This window comes from Phyllostomus hastatus, unplaced genomic scaffold (genome assembly GCF_019186645.2).
Source record: "Phyllostomus hastatus isolate PE091 unplaced genomic scaffold, TTU_PhHast_1.1 phas_contig_40, whole genome shotgun sequence".
Classification (NCBI taxonomy): domain Eukaryota; kingdom Metazoa; phylum Chordata; class Mammalia; order Chiroptera; family Phyllostomidae; genus Phyllostomus; species Phyllostomus hastatus.
In genome coordinates, this window is record NW_025333872.1 from 64,011,775 (window position 1) to 64,032,293 (window position 20,519).

General features: G+C 38.4%; 1 protein-coding gene across 6 annotated transcripts in view; it reads right to left on the minus strand.

Annotated features, from left to right (window-relative positions):
* Positions 1-20,519, minus strand: part of ROS1 (ROS proto-oncogene 1, receptor tyrosine kinase) — a 132,142-nt gene that overhangs the window by 42,198 nt on the left and 69,425 nt on the right. For 5 of the 6 annotated variants that reach the window (XM_045843075.1, XM_045843073.1, XM_045843074.1 and 2 more), the window contains 12 exons: positions 18,324-18,424; positions 16,931-17,148; positions 16,449-16,609; positions 15,923-16,067; positions 13,464-13,726; positions 11,482-11,545; positions 10,967-11,169; positions 9,131-9,336; positions 7,997-8,283; positions 3,781-3,957; positions 2,194-2,396; positions 47-191 (listed from right to left, as the gene is read on the minus strand). In XM_045843075.1, coding sequence (XP_045699031.1) covers positions 47-191; positions 2,194-2,396; positions 3,781-3,957; positions 7,997-8,283; positions 9,131-9,336; positions 10,967-11,169; positions 11,482-11,545; positions 13,464-13,726; positions 15,923-16,067; positions 16,449-16,609; positions 16,931-17,148; positions 18,324-18,424 — 2,173 coding nt within the window. The remainder of the gene's footprint in view (positions 1-46; positions 192-2,193; positions 2,397-3,780; positions 3,958-7,996; positions 8,284-9,130; positions 9,337-10,966; positions 11,170-11,481; positions 11,546-13,463; positions 13,727-15,922; positions 16,068-16,448; positions 16,610-16,930; positions 17,149-18,323; positions 18,425-20,519) is intronic. The other variant, XM_045843072.1, reaches the window with a different exon arrangement.

Consider the following 20,519-nt stretch of genomic DNA (forward strand, 5'->3'; position numbering starts at 1 on the left):
ATCACAAAATTCCACTCTAGCAACCCACACCAAGCCCGTCACTCACCTCCACTTTTAGTTTTTCCCCAAATCTTTTTTCCCAGAAGTGATTGTTCCAAAGGATCTGAGTAGTAATTCTTGACAGCTGTCTGTACCATATATGTTGAAAATGGTTCTAAACCTTCAATAAGAGCTATCCTCTCCTGAAACTCCTGTAATTAATTTTTAAAAATCAACATGTGATTCTTATTTTTTGTACAAATGGGAAGAAATTATTTCATCAAAGAGAAAAAAATTAAAAGACTCAAAAAAGTTTATTTTTTAAAATGTGGATTATGAATGAGAACGGCCACTGTTGTAACCTGCCCGGGCCTGAGTTGCTTATCTACAAGAACAAATGCTAATTGACTGACAGCCTTCAGTCAGTTTTTGTGACAGCCTCATTTCACACTAGACTCACAGGGGAGAACACCATTTCACTAGTATCACACTACAAATTCGGCAGGTGGTACTGGAAGAATGTGACACGTGTGAGTATGATAAAAGATTAAAGTACATTATCTAGTCATTCTTAGAAATCAGGTTTAAGTGAACAACTTTCCGTGGACCAATGGTTCTCAACTTTAGTTATACTTTGGAATCCTCTATGAAATTTTAAGATAATACTGACTGCTGGGTCCCACCCCCAGAGCTTCTGGCTGAGCTGGTCTGAGGTGAAACCTGAACCCAGAGACTGTAAAAGCTCCAGGGTGCACAAGGTTGAGAACCACGGGCTCTGATGCATATTAATCAACATGAAGACAACGTGGTACGTGAGCTCTAGGAGAAACGTCCTTTGCCACAAGCCCAACCTCACTCAGCCTGATGATCCAATCTGCCTCTGAAACGGCTCTTCAGAAATGTGTAAAGATTAAAATAGACAAAATAAAGGTATTAGCTATACTTTCTGGCAAAGTATACTGTTCTTAACCTCAAATAGATGATGATCAGTTTGACCTTTGGACTTGGTTAAATAATTAAAACAAAATATTGAATGTATATGATTCCATCACAAGGACAACTAAAACATCACTGCCCATGATGGAAGGAATTATGCCAATTCATTTATTCATTCAAGAAATATCTCATGAATTCCTATACAATACCAAGCATTGGGTTGGCCAAAATATTTGGTTTTTGTTTGTTTGTTTGTTTGTTTTCCATAAGATGGGCCTAGTAGGGCTTAGTTGGCTTTAACTTCATTCGAAATAATTTTGTTAGATTGCATTGTGACAGCTGTCATTTCAGCGTGCATTCTTAAAAGACTTATCAAAATTGGTAAATTTTTGTGTAGCCATTTTAATATTGAAGATGGAAGAAAGTAAGAGACATTTTCAGCACATTATCCTTTACTATTTCAAGAAAGGTAAAAATGCAACTGAAGATCCAAAAAAAATTTGTGCAGTGTGTGGAGAAGGTGCTGTGACTGATTGAATGTGTCAAAAGTGGTTTGCGAAGTTTTGTGCTGGAGATTTGTCATTGAACGATGCTCCATGGTCGGGTATTCCAGTTGAAGCTGAGAGCAATCAAATTGAGACATTAATTGAGAACAATCAATGTTATGCTATATGGAAGATAGTCAACATAAAATATCCAAATCAATAAAGTTATTGGAGAAAAATTAAAATGTGCCTTTAATTTTATGGAAAAAACTAAACAGATTTTTTGGCCAACCCAGTTGTGCTAAGTGCTAGAAATAGAATGATAAATCAAAACATAGTCCCTGTATAAAGGCACCTTTCACAACACACAGGAAATAACAAAAAATATAACATACATTTTTTATATTAGATATATGCTATGGAAGAGAGAGGGGAATGGCAATGTTCCTTCTGTCCAATTCATTTCTTACCCCTCGATCTGCAAACTGCTGGAGAGGCTTTATAAAAACAAATCTGTGTCACTTCCTAGGCATAATTAGATAACCAGAAAGGGCAACAAACCCAGTTCTTTGAGGACATTCAGGAAATTGTTACAGTGGTGATCCACCCACTGGCCAGTTTAACTTATTCCCAGACAAGAAGACTAATGCACAGTTATGTTTTAATGGATCAGCTATAACAGGTCACGTAATAGCACATTTCAGAAAACAATACAGAAAATACTGTGACTGAGAATTTCATATCAGAAAAGGTCATCTTATGACAAGATTTAGATCACCAGCTCCAATCTTACCAGCACTCTATATTTTGGTTCAGAGCTGTTTTTCCCATCAGTAACGTCTTTGTAATAAACCAGGTATGTTGGTGTAGGGCTGGTAATGCCGTACCAAGTGAGGTTTGTCCTGGAAGGCGGTAATCTGATTGTGAGGCTGGTGTTAGTGGTATTAAGTATTGTTGGCTCTATGATATCTGAAGCTAGAGACAGAAATGCTTTATCTAAAATAAGAAAAAAATTAATTATATACACATATATGTATAAAAGAGAAACAACAAATTTATTTAACATCAAGGGTAATGTAGTCTTTTGTGTTTATTTAACTTATAAGATATGATGTATAGAAGTATTGGAAATGTTTTTCAGGACAGGAAGACAAGTTTTTTGCCATACATCTTGAAGATGCTGTATGTCAAAAAAAGGAGAGCAAGGTAACCTATAAATTCTTAAAATTTCCAACAGGTGGAGCTAAAGTACTCTTAATAATGCCATAGTAACAAAGCTTGCTTTATTCTGAAGGCAGTATTTAAATGAATTCCAATTATGACAACTCACAGTAGCTTTAGGACTTTTCTTTTGAGAGGTGTGCATGTATGTGCATGTCTGCTCAAATTTAAACAGACATTACGTGAACTTTTGAAGTTTCTTAAATTTCTCAAAGTGGAAAATGAATTCTTTACCCAAAATGTGCATTTGATTTATTTATAAAACCTTCCATTTTTAATATTTTGTAACTCACATACTTTATAAATGAATACATTTAAGCAAAGATTATTTGAGCTTATTTCATTCATTTCTGTCCTTCTCTAGTGGGGAGTTATACTTAATTTGGAATGACATAGGTACTTTAATGGAAGAGAGAACTTGAGAAAACAACTCAAAAACCATTTTAGGTTTGAATATCACCCATGAGTTTATGTAATGTTGTTTTTATTATTGGTTGGTTGGTTTTTAGATTTCAAACATTTTTTAATTATGACACCCAGTAGTAAATATATAGTCAATTCTGCCTATAACGTGACACATACATTCCTAAAAGCCATTGCATTATATAAAATTGTGCAATAAAATACACAGGGTTTATGGGGGCAAATAGAGTCAGAAGCACAGCACTAAAATATTTTATGAGCGGCACATCTAAAAAAAGATAGGAACTTAATAAAAATGGTTGCACAAATGTATGCATGTTAAATGGTTGGTGCACCTAATGCTATTATAAATAGGCATTTGACTTTGAAAAAGACCTGAAATTTTATGCAGTGCCTTGTGAAAATATTGTCAGAAGAAAAAAAAAACAGAAAGCAGGGTGATTTCAGGACTGAGAAGGGAATGAGGAGCAGACAGAGAGAACGAGGAGACAAGGGTTTCCTACCACAGCCCGAGCCGTGTGTGTGTGTGTGTGTGTGTGTGCTCCGTGTGCTGCATCACACGGAGATATGTGATGCAGGCAACCTGCAATCACAGGACACACCCCATCCTCACAGTCTGGAGCTACCCTAAGAGCACAACAAACCAGTTGGAGAAACAGACTAGAGAGGGAGACATTCTGAGACTTTTCAAACCCTGGACTGGAAGAACAAGCTGATTAAGAAGTGACTTCATTACCTGGAAAAGGTTGCAGCAGTGAACTGTAAGCCAAGATGCTCTCACTCCTAGGGGCTCTCACCTGAGAGAGGACAGCCCCTCCACTTTTCTTTACTTGATAAATCCGTGTGCTGTCCTTTGCTGTGGAGATCCAGTACAGAAATTCCCCATCCATGGTTAAGCTAGCAATTGTTTTTCCTGTTTATGAAAAACATAAAATAAAGAACATATCTTATGTTTTCTACTCTAAACAATATGTGAAATCCTTTTCCTACATCATAACTGCTGAATTTTGAATCCTCTTAATATGGAGAAATAATACTTATTTTATGTCATTAGGCTAAGGATTTCACAGAGGTGTTCTCATTTTAGCTCCACATCAAGCCATAAAATAAATACTATTATTATTGGCCTCACTTTGTAGAAGCAGAAACTGAGGCTTGGATGGGTTAAACAATGTCAAGGCCACAAGGTTAGTAAAGGGCAGAGCCAGGCTTTACAACTCACCTGTGGGACTCCAAGTCAAACAATGCCTCCTGAAGGGAGGTGTCAGATGAGGCAGAGGACTCAGCACCTTGTTCAGTATTTTATCAATGATTTGGGATGAATGCACAGCAAACTTATTTACCAGATTTGCAGATAATATACAGTTCTTACTGGCACTGACTTGGAATTCAAAAATATCACAACAGAACTAGGACATGGATTGGAATTTAACAGGAACAAACGTAGTATCCTAAATCCAAGCTTAAAATCAATTCTAGAAATAACAAATGGAAGACAGCTGGCTTAATAATAGTTCACATAAAAAAGACTATGTGTTTTCAAATGGCAGGCAGCCCAAAGGCCCAATGCCACTTTTTGCTGCAGTAAAGCATGACCTAGGAAGTCAGAGGCCGCCTGCACTGATCAGAACACACAGAGAGTACACCGTGTCATTCTGGGGATAACATTTAAGAGGACATCGAGTAGCTAAAGTGAAGCCACAGGAGGGTGGCTAGGGCAAAAAAAGATCTAGACACCACGTCACCTGAGGAGTAGTTACAGATAACTGAATTTTTCCTCTGAAGGAAATGCCGAGCATGGGCTATGACAGCTCAGTGGCTATCATCTAGCAAGTAATTAGTTTATTCTTTATAAATTCAGAGGTCAGAACTCAGATTATTAAATGGGAGGAATAGGGAAAATTTGGTTAAATATAAGAAAATATATCCCTGGCTGGCGTAGCTCAGTGGATTGAGTGCGGGCTGCAAACCAAAGCATCGCAGGTTCGATTCCCAGTCTGGACACATGCCTGGGTTGCAGGCCACAGCCCCCAGCAACCGCACATTAATGTTTCTCTCTCTCTCTCTCGCCTCCCCCCCCCCCCGCTTCCCTCTCTAAAAAAATAAATAAATAAAATCTTAAAAATTAAAAAAAGAAAATATATCTAACATTCAGGATTGTCCAAAAAATTAAGTGGACTTCCTTATAAAGTAGTCATTTTTAAAATAAATATTCAGTCAACACTGTTTTTTGTAGAGGGATTTCTTCCAATATCATGTGAGCTAAATGATCTTTACAGTTAGTCCAATTTAGGATTAGAAGTGTAAGTTACGGATTCACCAGTTCTGTACCTGTAATACCCACTAGATAATTCTCAAGTATCAGATGTTAAAGAAAAATTATTCTAACACATTAAAATGGTAAGGAAGTCTTTAGTCAAGACAATAGCAATATTGTAGAAAGAGATATAACATGGGAAATAGATGCACTCAACTCTGAATACAACAGAGACCACCGAAGATTACTAACCAACATGCACAGTGAGAGGGCCAGTAGCTAAAAAATTGTGAAGAAGAGACATCAAGGATTCTTGCTAGACTGGCCCTTCGGCAAGCCAAGGACATCAAGGCAGGAGTACAAAGAGCTTAATCAGATATCAAAGGTGGAGGAGGTCCTCTCTAGACTGACTTGGCAGGTCCTTGCTGAAACCAGGCTCAGCAAGGGTGGACCGGGAAGGATAGGATCCAGGCCTGGTTGAGAAGAGGGCTCAGAGAAGCCTGACCGAAATCTGCTCAAGCAAAGAGTCTTTGTCACAGATTCCATAAAAACAAATAATTTTCTAAACATTATCTCTACTCCTAAGCCTGTCGCAGGTACAGCGAACTGTCTCTGAAACACTGAATGACATGCCAACAAACCCATCAGGCAGCTATAACTTCCACATTCAGACACCTGCAAAAACACATGCGCACACACATATTTCTGCAATTTCCAAACCACTGTGTGAGTCAGTGACGCCCAACAGCACTTTTGATGATGGAAAGATTTTATGTCGGTGCTGCCCAATACAATAGCCATTAGCCACCTGTGACTTTTGAGTATTTAAAATGTGGCTAGTGTGACTGTGCAATTAAAATTTCAATTTTATGTATTTTTTAAAGATTTTATTTATTTTTAGAGAGGGAAGGTGGGGAGAAAGGGAGAGAGAGAGAAACATCAATGTGCGGTTGCTGGGGGTCATGGCCTACAACCCACGCATGTACCCTGACTGGGAACTGAACCTGCAACACTTTGGTTCACAGTCTGCGCTCAATCCACTGAGCTACGCCAGCCAGGGCAATTTTATGTATCTTAATTAATTTAAGCTTAACCCACCACATGTGACTAGCACACACCATACTGGACAGTGACAAATAGACTCCAAAAATACATGGGGGCATTTAGGATGTATATTTTTCCTGTTGCAATTACTCCTAATTAGGAGACTTCAAAATAGATTTTCAGGTATTTTCTCCCCAAGCATGTGAATTTCAACAGATAGACCTGTCAAATTTTTACCAACTCATGCCGAATGTGAGTCAATGGAATCACCAAAACTGAAGTAAAATAGGGTACTGGGAGTAAGATCATGAGTTGTAGTATGGCCCAGTTTCAAATCGCAGCTTGTTTACTAACCAACTGTAGCCCTTTGGACAAATTACCTTCACTTTCTCAGTCTTAGTTTCCTCACCTGCAAAATGAGGATACTAGTGTGGTAGGGAGTGAGACAGACATGAGCAGAGCCAAGTGCAGAAGGTCACCAGGGTAGAAAGCCCCAGGTGCCTGGCAATGAGCAAAACTGGGAAAACTAGGAGCCCACCCTCAGAGTAACTTTTCCTCCCCCAGACCTTTCATATTGCTGGTCCTGAAGTTCAGATCCTCCCCTGACCTTTCCTCTCCTGGCTTGCTGTTACTCATTCGGTTAGACCACTTTAAAGGGAGAACAAACAAAGGAACCAGAGAGCAGCCCTTAAGCATCAAGCCCCCAGGGCAATGAGGCTGTCACTTGCATCAAATACATCTAGGCCTCAGTTGTGTTTCAGCTCCAGGCCCAGAAAAGACCAAAACAACACAAGTGATACCACAGCTGACCTCAGGACCAGCTTCACTGACAAAGGACACCAACCAACCAGTGAAGACCATGACCCTGGGAGGACACACCTGGAAAGCTGATGAATATTCTGAGATTTTCCCCTGGGACCTCCCCTAAAATCTTCACCCTTAAAAGCCCTTATGATGGAAGACCCTTGGAGCTTTCCCTTCTGAGAGCAAGCTGAATCTTTCCCCTCCTCCTTTTCTCCCCACTCAAACTCCCCTGCCAGGTGCATTGATGCACTGATGCATGGATGTGTTACCTTTACCCTTATCTCTCCTAAGCTCCAAGGGCCTCTTCTTTTGTCTCTGTAACTTGTTTCCTGAGCCTATTTCTTCTACCAATCACTTCTTCTACCTCTGTGACTTTCTAAATAAACTTTCTCTTATAGTTTTGAGTCTTGACTCTGACTTCTTTCTTAGCCAGACTCAAGTACCAAGGTTGCTAAACCAAGGTTTGGTCTGATCCCACCAGCTTAACACCTAGTGTCATTCTCACCACCACCAACACTGGTACCTACTTCATCAGTGTTATGAAAATTAAATGAGATCATGCACTTAATAGCATGCTTAGAATATGTAGTTAAGCTCAATAAATTGTAGCTCCACTGTTAATTACAAAATAACAACAAAAACATCCCCATAGATCCAGAAAACTATGTTGGATGCCTATATACAATTTGCCTGGAAACCACTCTAATTCTATAAGAGCATTTGGCATAGTCCAGAGTAAATACCAGGGGTATTTATTTTGAGTATATGTGGGATGTAAGCACTTTTCAATGAGACAGGAGGCATTGCCATTGCTAATCAAGATCTACATACGCACATGGTGTCTTACCAAGCAAAGCAGGCATGATGATAATTTGCTGACACTGGCATCCTTCCAGATCCATGGCCCAGATCTCTTGTCCTTTTACAAAGTATATCTGCGGGTTCTTTAGGTGAGTGGTATCAATCGTCATTGCTCCACTTAACTCGAATTCAGTCACATTGCAAGAACATTGGCTCCTTCCATTTGGATGGTTTGTTGCTGGGGGTTGCAGAATGTGGTGCAAGGACTGGTTGATAATACTGTAGTAGAACATCTGAGAGCCCAAATCGGAAACTTCTGTCCAATACAAGCGACTATTGGGGGAAAAATATCCTCCAACTTAATGAGTAAAATATATCATTTCAAATATCAGTTTATTATGAAGATCAATCATTTCTAATTATTGGATGGACAAATATAGTCTTTGGAGAGAACACGTCCATGTGCCCAGTAACCTTCTTCTGAGATGGAAGAGGTCACAAGAAATCTAGTTTGTAGCATTTTCCAATGATTTTTTAATAAATGTGTTTATAACTAAAGCCTTGGACTATAAGGATCTTAGGCATTGTATTAATTGGCTCACTAATGATTATAAATATAAAATATATTTGCAACTTTTCATCAACACCCATATCCCTTCCCCTCATCTCAATTTTGTTTCTGCTTCTTAATACTAATTAACAATCTAATTTTAAGATAGACACTATCCATGCTTATGGCACAAAATATATCTTTCCAACCTGAGAAACAATTGCTCAGTTGCTGAATACAGGCCTTAAAACTCATCTGATGAGGACAGCAATTAAAGATACATGAGCGTAGAATAGTTTACTGTGTAAGACATGTGGGCAGTCTACCTCCTACTCATCTTCTGCCACTGTCTCTGTCCTGTTCTTGTCCTTACCAACTGAGGATTTCATTAAATTCACTGATATAAAGGTTTGCTTTGGTTTCCTGCTGGTAATTAACTTAACTTTAGATTAGTTAAATTATCAGTATGAGTTCAGTCCATATATTTGTGGGTGTGGCTCATAATTTATAAGTAGAATTAATTATTAAAAGTTAATGTAGTGAGTCAAGAACCCTAAGTATCTTATTTTCCCAACATTGACTTCTAATATTAAACCGAAGATATTATATTAAATATGTCTCTTCACATACCTTAAAAGAGGATACACAAAAAAAGAGATTATTATTGAATTTCTGTTGCAAATTTTCAGCTTCCTGGGATATTTCAGCTTGTGTTCAAGATCAACATCAAATATTTGTGTTCCATTTTGTGAATCTTTCAGCACAAAGTAGAGGTGCCTTGAAATCCAGTCAACTGCAATCATTGTGATATCAAGAAGCACTGCATCTCGGAAAATCTTAAATCAGGTAGAAAACATAGCCAAGAAGATAGTGGTCATTTTTTTTTTCAGATTTGAGGACTTTACTGTCACCACTCATACTACTTACGTATTTACTACACCTCTCTTTCATAATCCCAAACCTCAATAACTGCATTGCATGCCTTTGTAACTTCGGTCCTCTTCTCACATTGTGTGTTCTCCCTGGGTGATTTCAACTGCTGTGACTTCAACTGTAATCCATGAAGCACTGCTACAGATCCACACCTTGGGGCAAGATCCCTCACTGCATTACTGATTCAAATAAACTGCCTCCTAAACATATATGAATCATCTCAGGACATGGGACTCATCACTCTGTGCCCCAAACGCCCTGTTCTCCTGCATTTTTGTCTTTATGGGTTCCCAACACCCACCTGAAGAGCAATCCAGTCAGCTGCGGTTCATCCTTGAGTTCTTCCTCCCATTGTTACCCATTGTGAATTGGCCTCATTTTAAATATTTCCCCAATTTGTCCTCTCCTTTCTCACCTCAGTGCCTCTAATTTCCTGCCTTTCTTCTCTGGATTTCTGTGATAGCTTCATAATTATCTCAGACTTCACCTTCTCTAAGTCATTAGCACACTGTTAACAGTAAAGTCTTTCTACAACACAACCTGATCATGTTATAATGACCCACTAAATTGCTTTAATGGCTTGCTCCTGGCTTTGAGATTGACACTTGATTCCTTAGTACAGTAAAGGAGGCCCATTATATGCAGGCTCCTGCCTACCACTCCAGCTTTACCACATGCCTTTCATTGTGTCCTCACCTCCTTCTCCATTCCAAGCTCCCTCTATTTATAGCTCTCTGAACATGCCATATGACTCTTGTTTTCCTGACTTTGCACTTGCTTCTTCCTCAGCTTTTCCCCACCTTCACCTGGTTCACCTTCTTTGTGCCCAAGATGTCCTTCCATCCTACCACAACCATCACCACTCACTCCAACCTGGATGGCACATCCATTCTCTGTGATTCCACCACATCCTGCCCCCAGCACAGCACTTACACTATCTTCTGCCTGTCTCTTCCACTAGCTAACATTCAGTGAATGCCTACCACATGCTGGGCATTGTGCTAAGTGCCTTACATATATTATCTCATTTGATCTTCACAGGAACTCTATGATGAGGTACTACCTAGTGGTTAAAAACTTGCTGATGGTCACAGATCTAGTAAGAGGTGGAGTCAAAATTAAATCTAGGTTGTCAGATTTCAAAGCTCATCCTCTTAATCACTATGCAATACTGTCTTCCTAGTGTTAGACCAGTACTAGACTGGTATGTTTAAGGACTGTAATTTTCCTTTTTTACCTCTAGTCCAGGAACTTACACAGTGCCTCAAACCCAACAATTGTTTGCTAAATTAATCCTTAATGACATTTGCCCAAAACCTAATCTGAATTCATTTGTGACTGAATAGTTGTACAGCATCCGTCTTTCACAACCATTCTAGGTATAATGGCCCACCCACAGGCCAGTCATTTGAATTGCAGGGCAGTGTGATATGTAAATGCTCTACTTCCTTTTGCACCTCTACTGAAAATGCTCTTAATAACAACCATGTCAGTTAACATCCTTCCTTTCAAAAGAATTACATAGTGACATACCTCAGAGCTAGACCGATTGTGCATGTTCAGAAGGAAGAGTGAGTCTCCTTGCGCATAATACCCCATTGCATTATCAGCCGTGTAGCCCACAGCACGGATGTCTCTTTCTGCCAAAAACACCCACACAACCTGATTTCGATCCATATCTAACAAAACTATCTTGTTGCTGAAAAAGGTTATGAGATGTGGAAATGGTTTGATTTCTGAAAACAAAAAAAACAAGTAGGCAATATGTGTGAGAAAAAATAACTTTCGCTTACCAAAATCCCTTAACTCAATATCAAGTCATTTTGAAGTCCGTGGGTTTCCTTTGAGTTCATCTGCTCTGTCAGGCTCAATCCAGACAGACCAGGTGGTCTACGCCTAGGTTTTTTTAAGCATGTTTAATGAAGATAAAATTGATCACTTTATTTGACTTTAACTTCTGTGAGGAGACAGCTTATATCCTAAGAATACCAATGGTTAAAAACCTTTAAAAAACACTAATTGTTATTTACCTGGGTTTTACACAGTACCTGATGTTTGGGATTTTACCAAGTCAGAAAATGGTCCAGGTCCTTTGGATGTGAAGACTCGAACCTAAAGAAAGAAAAAAATGCCAAAAATTGCCCTCAACAGTGTCCTCAGGGACAATACTTAAGTTCTGGGACTAATAAATTATTGAATGTTTCATTTCACACTCTTAATACACATTATTAAATATTTCAAATATTTATATCTAAGTATATAGTAATAAATCTCAAAAGGAAAAATATTGCCCTATACCCTTGTTGATGGGTTTTCTTGTCTAGAAAAGGCACAAAGAAATAGCACACATCTCTGTTGCAAAAATATTTAATTTCTAAAAAAAAAATTCTTTAGCTAGTTCCAAAACTAAGTCACATAGAACATTTAATAGAAATAAACTTATACAGATCATGGTAAAATTTTACTTACCTTGAATTCAACAACTATACATTTTAAATAAGTTTATGTACTTTTTAAAAGATTTATAAAAAAGAAATAATTAACCTTGTATTTAAAAGTGAATTGTGCATTTCAAACCACTTTTACACATGTTATCTGTTTTGATCCTCACATCTGTTAAGAGTATAAACTGGACAAGGATCACAGTTAAGGAAAATAACTCATCCCCAAAGACGCGTGTAGAAACAGGCCGAAGAACCAAGTATCCTAAGGTCTATGTATTTTCTTGCCACTGTGCCATGCTGCATCCTAACAGCAAAGTGTTTTAAAACAATCTTTATTAGATGTTTTTCATTGCGTAATAAATCATTTCCATCTCCACCCTTGCACATATACATGCAATAGTCATAAAGAAAATTGACATCCATAAGATGACCTCAAAAGATAGATCCTCAAGTGCCCCCTCAATTAATAAAGCATTGAATTATTTTGATCATACTTCTAGCTTTAAATACACTTTACTATATTCTATATATAACTACCTGGGTATGATAGTTATATATCAGGGGGCACATATTATCAAGTACTCTTTACTTTTGCCCAGAAACCTCTTAAGTGAAACTTACGCATATTCATGCTTATCACTTTGCACAGGTCTATAGTGACTGATTTTGAAATTATATGTGCATATAGACAGATATACTTAACCAGAATATTTATTTAAACGGAATATGCACAACTCTGCACAAATGGGATTATACATTGTCTTTAACTTTTATGTACAAATTTTAAGTTTTTATAGGTAGACACAATATATTATAAATAATTGAATTAGAATTTTACAAAAAAAAAGATACTTAGGAAACCCAAATCTCTAAGACAATCTCCAAAACATTGTGTTACCGAAAAAGAAATAGAAAATATCTCTGAATATACACAACATTGTCACCAACTTGGTATGTAAGGAAGACATGAAAATCATCAAGCCATCTACATGGCAAGTTATTTCACAGGAGATCTAAAATGCCAGAACAGCGTGGCAGTAGCTTTTCCTGATTCCTGTTCTCTCTGACTTTCCCCTCTATCAGCAGCCAGGTGATGACTGAGAGATGTCCACTGCCCAGACCCTCAGTTCTTACTTCCATTGGTAGCTCTGTGTCTGGGCAGCCAGGTGGTTCACAGCAGTGATGTGATATGGAGGGAAGGACTCTGGAAGTTGGACTATAGGACACCACTTCCAGCCATCCAGCTTTGCTAATTCATTGGTACACCCAGGGACATGGCTTTTTCTTCCCCCTACCCTCAAAAGGATGAGGACCAAGTCAGATAATAAATATAAAAGAACCTACTGGAATAATGCCCTATGGTGAATGCATCAAAAATAATGTTTTTTTCTTAATCTGAAAGCAAGAAAGTTGTCAAGATGCCCTTTACCCTCTCTCCTTAGTACCTTTGTTGCCCACTTGACCTCCGTGATCACAGTGAACCTCGAATTATTGACAGAGTGGCAGAATTCTTAACCTAGTCTTTTAATCAACCTTCTGTGCACTACTAAGGCCCCCATACCCTACCCCTGTTTTCACTCTCATACCTGGAAGGCAACGATGTACCGAGGACTTAGGCCCTCCAGCTGAAAAGACATCACTGAGGGAGTGACATTGACAGAAATCCAGTCTTCAAATGTTTTGTTTGTGTCACTTTGGTTGGCTACTTCATAGAAAATTTCAAATCTTGTTAACACGCCGTTTTCATGCTTAGGCTTATTCCACCTAAATTCCACCACAACTTCACTGTTGCTGTGGTATTTCCCACTTGCTAATATAAATATTCTGGGATTCTCTGGTGCTGTTGGAACTGAAAAGCAAAGACACAGGCGGGGTGGACAAGAACAGAAGGTTGACTTTTCCCACTCGTAATGAGGGTATGAAGCAACTTAGCAATAAATATTTCTTATTCCAGACAGTTGAGGTATATCTATCTTGTTCTTAAATACTTGAAGGTAAGAATATTCCATGGATTTCTTCAGGATCCTATCTCAATATTTCAGCAAACCTCCCATACGTTCAATCCAAATCCCTCTTGCTACCTCTGAGGCATGTTTTTCTTGTCTGTGCACTGTTCAGATGAAAGGTGGCTGATTCTCCTTATAAAATAGAGTATTTACTCTCATCCCAATGGAGTGGTTTGGCTGGGAGTGGAAATGGCAGTCACCTGGGAGAAAGGCAGGAACTCCACCTAGGCTTCAACTAGTTCGGGTTCAAAATACGGAATCTCAGGCATCCTGGGCCTTCTCACCTCGAACCCTCCCAGGAGGCAGGATGTTTCCAAAGAGTATGATTTGAGGGTTGCCATTTATTTTACAGCCAAACCAAGCAATTTACTCTTGCTCAGTCTTTTAATTAATTTCTCTCTCAATCGAGAGAAATTTTCCTGCCTGATTTTCAAGTCATTCCATCTAAGATGCTTCTTCTTTCTTCAGACTCTTCCACAAGGTCCCCTACTAATCTCTTTTCCAATCACATTGCTTCTTAATGTTCAACACTCACATTATTATCCAATCTCCAGGCCTTCTTACATTGTACTCACATGGGATACCCACTCTTCTGGCTTCATTGCTCAGGGTCCAGCTAGCATTTCCACTCCCTAAAGGACTTCCCTGGCCATACCACTGCGTATATTGCCCTCTCTTAAGAATGCTGAGGCAGCTTGTAGTCTTGTCTACTTACTCCATGCCATTGCTACTCAGTTATCACTGTCTTGTTTCTCTTATCACTAGCAGAATGTGTTTATGTCTGTACTGTTTCATGAGCTCTATCAGAGAAAGCACCTTTTCTTATTCCTTATCAAATCCCCCCAGCTCCAGTATAGCACTGGTACACTGTAAATGTTTAATAAACATTTGTTGATTTAAATAATTTCCTAACTGCATTATAAATTTCCTGATGGCCAAGGCCAAATCTTATCAGTCTTCTTTATTGTCCCCAATATCCAGCAGAGTGCTGCCAGCCCTTACTACATCCCCTGATGAATGCAGTCAAGTCCATTTCCACAGAAGTATCCAACCAAGGATGAATCCCCAGACAACCTCAAAGGTAGCACACTTGGACCCAAATGCTAACTGCTCTGAACCTGCCCAAGCTGCACTACATTCCTGTTATGAGACCCATGGTAAAATATTATTGAAAGAATCTTAACAGTTAAAAAAATACAATGGTAAATGGATGACCATGTTTAGTGAGATTTTACTGCCTGCCAAGTCCTGTGCTAGGAAGTTTATATAAATAAATCAGTATGATACTATCATTTGCCAATATTTGCAAAAATGACGGAATGGAGATTTGGTGAAACTATAGTAAAAAGTCCAGATTAAGTCCTAGCCCTGTTACTTACTAGCTACTACCTACCTCACATTGGGAAACTCCTGAGCTTCTGTTTTCTCCTTTTCATAATCAAAATAATAACACCGGTCTACCTGCCTTACAGTTGTGTGTGGATTAAATGAAATGATGTTTGTGACACATGATAGGTATGTAATAAATGTTTAATAAAAGACTGATACACATAAATATGCCTTTAACACTTTAAAGTAATATACACATGTAAAGATATAGCTAATATATATTTTTAAGTATATTCCAAAGAAAAACATCAAATTTAGACATCAGCTACTCACCTAGACACGACTGTGAGTTACAGTCTATGAGAACACCTCCCGATAAGCTGGCCTTCCTCAGAACTGTCTCTGCTTTTAAATGCCCATTTTCCTTACGAAGCATTTCACAAACTACGTGAAACATGTTTCTGCATCTTGTATATCATTGCAAACAAGTGAAGTGGTTTTAAAGAAATCTTTGAAATATATTTGTGGAATAAATTATACAGATTTATTTTAATGGTGCTGTTCTAATCTCCAAAAAGTCATTAAAAGGTTATTGAATTTAAACGCATCTACAAAACTGAAAGTTATTCCAAAAAATGGTAATTATCCATTGTAGAACATGCAAAGTGAGATTCTGTCTTTTTCTTTTTTAAAGATTTTAAGCGCTGTACCTGTTTCAGGTGCTCGAAGTGACAGAGATGTTTTGGGGCCCTTTCCCCAGTAGGTGTAAGGAGTGACAGAAAGATTAAACAAGGCGTAAGGCTCCAGACCTTCCACAGTAAATACAGGTAAAGGCTGTTGCTCACTGACCAGGAACTAAAATGTAAGTACAAAACATTATTTTCTTACGGAGAAAAATCATAAAATCTTTTATTCCCACTTAACAAAAACCTTAAAACTTTGGTTCACATGTGAAGTCAAACCTTGGAATTTTGGAAATACTCTGTTGGTAAGTTCCATGTGGTTCCACATTGACCAGTTAAAGTGTCTAACGCCAGTTCTGAACACTAACCCCAGAGTGGTCAGAGACTGGCCGGAGACAAAAGACCTCGGGAATAATCGTGATGGCAGATGCCAGTGGCACAACCACGGAGATGGGCTCCGCTAGGTGAAGAAAGTACAAATCAGTGTGGGCAGGGCGGGCACAGATGGCACGGCCTGCCTGAGAAATGGGAGTTACTAGAACCAACGCCATACCTTAGGAGGAGCATTAAATTCCACACTGTAGAAAATCGCACCCCAATCCACTGCTGGGACAGCATCCCACAGGATTTGAAACCTTGAAGCATTTCCTTTGATCCTGAAGGAAGACTCTTGAACAGAATCGGGGATCACCTTAGGGGTGAAAGAAAAACTCCCTAGGAGGAGATGAAAGGAAGAATGGGGGAGAAGCAGTTTAGAGTTATCAATCATAATAGAAAACACAGAAAGTTAATACTAATTACTAACAATACCAAAACAAAATGTTCCTTTCTTTTAATGTGACCTGAAAATTATCTTTTTCTGACTATTTCAAGCTGTAAATTTGAATTAAGAGTAAACGGACTGCTAACAAACCAACAGAAACTGCTAAAACCTTTTTCCTCTTAAAACATAATTCTTAAGAAAAAATCCCAACCCGAACATTTATTTAACAGAAAGTGAGGAGGATCAAGGGTAAGCAGAATAAAATGTTATACCTGGCAGAGGCTTGAGGGACGTCTGAACAATTGTGAACTGATTACACCTGGCTGGCTCCAACACTGAGACACTGGTTCGCTGGCCTATCTCTTGAGTCGTTATAACCTTAAAGCCATCAATCCAGAAGAGCCGACCACTGTAGTACATCAGTGCATTCTGGGAAATTTCGGAAGTACTCCAGGCTGCAAATTCTGTGATGGTGGTATTCCCAACACTGCTAAAACATGACGCCCATGAGTGTCAGTGGATATGGAGTGGAGAAGGGCAGGCACATTCAAGTACTGGAGGAAATGTGTGTTTGGGTGTGTGTGTGTAACAACAAAGAGAAAACACCTTGCAACAATAATTGTCATTATTTTTAGTTTAATGTTAAGTTGATTTACACATCTTTACAAAGTATTCCTCAAGAAAATTTTCTAGGGCTTTTCTTATTAATGTGACACTGCAATGGCAATAGTGCTACACAGGTGTTAATAAACACTTGTGATTCTTGGTAACACCCTACTATCAAAGGCATCACCTATTGACTGGTTTCTCATCAAGGCACGTCTCCCTCCTGCTCTTGGTTATTTACTTGCCTTCAGTATTCTAGCCTGTTTGGTCCTTCTCTGTATACTAATCACAACTCTGTGGCTTCCGTGATGCTTATCAACTTCTACAGCTCAGCCAGAATGCTTCTTTTCAGACCAGGGAATTCATGTAGACAGACTATTGTTTAAATTGCCTTTAGAGTTTTTCTCATTGACAGGAAATTTTGCAAAGATGCTTTTACTTTAAAAATTTCTTTGGTTGTTTCTAAAATTACTCTAGTTACCTAGTATTCAGTAAAAACTAGTAATGTTCTCAACCTTTTAGAGTAGAGGTTTGACCTCTTTTCAAAACGATTTCTCTAAATCTTGTTAAAGTGTAGGCATTTCCCTCTTTAGAAAATTATAAAGTATGGCATTTAGCATCAAAATCAATGAAAGTTTTGTTTTGAGAATTTCACAATACATCCTTGAAAAAAAGTAGAAACTACCTTAGAGGACCATAGCTGAGAGCTGTGAACCTTGCAGGAAGCAAGATCACTAGTGCTGTTTCCATAGTCCTCAGTCTAGTGAAGCACCATTTACTCACACCTACTCCATTGTGAGGACACCAACTGGTTTGCCTTGCGGACCTCTCCACCCCCACTGTGTCTCCACAGTGCTCTCTTTGCACCCCATCACGGTAAGCACATATGCTACTGTAATTTGTTATTTATAAACCTATCTTCCTTCACAAGCACAACGCCTGCAACTGAGTGGGTAATTAGTAACTGTTTATTGAAAGTGAATTCTTGTGCATCTGTATTTATAAATGAGGGGCAAGTCATCCTCCTCCTCTCAATTACCTTTGAGAGACATTACGTACCTCTGCCCCCTAAGAACAGCTCTGTACAGGTGAATACATTGACTGTCTTGAACCAACCAGTACAGGAGCCCATCACTGAGATCTAAAGTTAGAGCAATTACCTAAATAGAACATAAAGTAAGAAAACAAATCAAATATAGTTTTAAAAGATAGCTTTGTAAACAAGTCACAATTTAGCTACAGATTTCTCTTTAAGATCCTCTTTGGAATAATAAACTCACTAATTTTTTACCTTTCACTGAATACAAAAGTTATATGAATATGCCCATTACTATGTAATTTGGCCATAAGTGCACTGGTTTCCTGAAAACCTTCAAACGCTAGGGATGTTACTCATTTCTATGTACTTAACCCCAGCAGCTTCAGCATCACCTGAGAACTTGTTGTAAATACAAACTCTCAACCACACTCCAGGTCCTGCTGAATCAGGAACTTTGAGCCTCTGTGTCATGTCACAACTTTGGACCCTTCAGCCACATAAGCCAACAAATTTTACTGTTGTTTGCATCAGTTGCTCTCAAATATCGCCACACATTATAGTCTCCTGTGGAGTTCTTTTAAAATCTCAATTCCCAGGTCGCATCTTTCAAAGTTTGGTCCCTACAGATGAAACCCAGGCCCCTGTATGCTCTCTAATTCCCTGGATAATTCCAACGGGTCAACAAGTTTGAGAAGCAATGGTTTAAACCACTTTAAATTGTATCTTCTGTGCATTATAACCAAAAACATCCCAACACATTTTGAAAACATAATACGCACAGTTTTTATGTGTTATAATTGAGTAGTCACATATATAAAATTGAGTAGAATCACATATATCCAGCTGACATCTGAAAACCACTCCTTACTACTCTCTCTTTGACCTCTTGTTACCATCCTGTCTTAATTTTATGTCCAATTGTTTAGGTGAGGAAAGACTGCTTCTCCTATGAAATAGACTGCTTCCAATAGAAGGTACAATCCAGGAGATCTTTTTTGCTTTCTTGGCTTTATAGGTATTTTTCAAATAGCCTGAGGTTGCCAGGAGTCTGACCTCAGAGTAGTGGATTCTCTCTATAGCAGACAAAGAGACCAAAAGGTATTACATGGGGTTAAAGTTGATGACTACGTCTTTAGCGAGAAACAGCAGCATGTATACAAAATTGATGAGCCAGTGGAAAATGTAAATAGCATACAATAATGTATCCGAGAACTAAAAATGCTTGCTAACATTACCCCAGGCCTTCTACAAACACAGGATGTTGAAGTGCACGGCTGCAAGAACCTTCAGTGGTCTTGTAAGTCACAGCTTTCGGTTTTCAGAAAAACTCAACCTACTCTTTTCCCAAAAAGCAAAGAAAAACTATTCTAGCAATTCCCAGCCTTCTGGGAATTGAATCATGTCCATATTTTGGGGTAAAAGAGATTTATCAATTACTTTTTCAGTTAAAGTGAAATTAGGTCAATCTTGTTTGGTTATTTATAACAAGATGCACTAGAGTTTTCTAAATAACCGATTAACTCTTTTATCTCTTTTTAAATTTCTTTTTATTAAAGTATAGTTGACCTACAATATTATATTAGTTTCAGGTGAGCAACATGGTGACTTGACATTTGTATACCTTATGATGTGATCACAGTAAGTCTAGTAACCATCTGTCACCATACAAAGTTATGATGTTTTTTACTATTTTCCCTATACAGTACATTATTACATCCTTGTGACTTTTTGTTTTATAACTGAAAATTTGTGCCTCTTAGTTCCCTTCACCTTTTTCTACCCACCCTCCCACCCCCATCCCCTCTGGCAACCATCAGTTTGTTCTCTGTATCTATGAGTATCTTTCTGTTTTGTTTTGTTTGCTCATTTTCTTTAGATTCCACATATAAATGAAATCTTATGACATTTGTCTTTCTCTGACTTACTTAACTTAATGTGATATCCATGCCCATCCATGCTGTTACAACTAGCAACACTTCCTACCTCTTAAAGGGGATTCTACAGCTCCCTTTTCTGGAATACAGGAAACTATTCAAGCTATAAGTAAAGTTTAGGTGTTGAGTCATTGCCCAATCCTTTCAGTCACTTGATTCCATATTTAAAGAGTCAGAGAGTGTTCCAAAAATCTTTGGCACCATTGTTATGTCTAATAGTGCATATGCCTTGGAAATAATCCCTTTGGTTTAAATTAAAACCTTGAAGTTTAATTCTGGTGT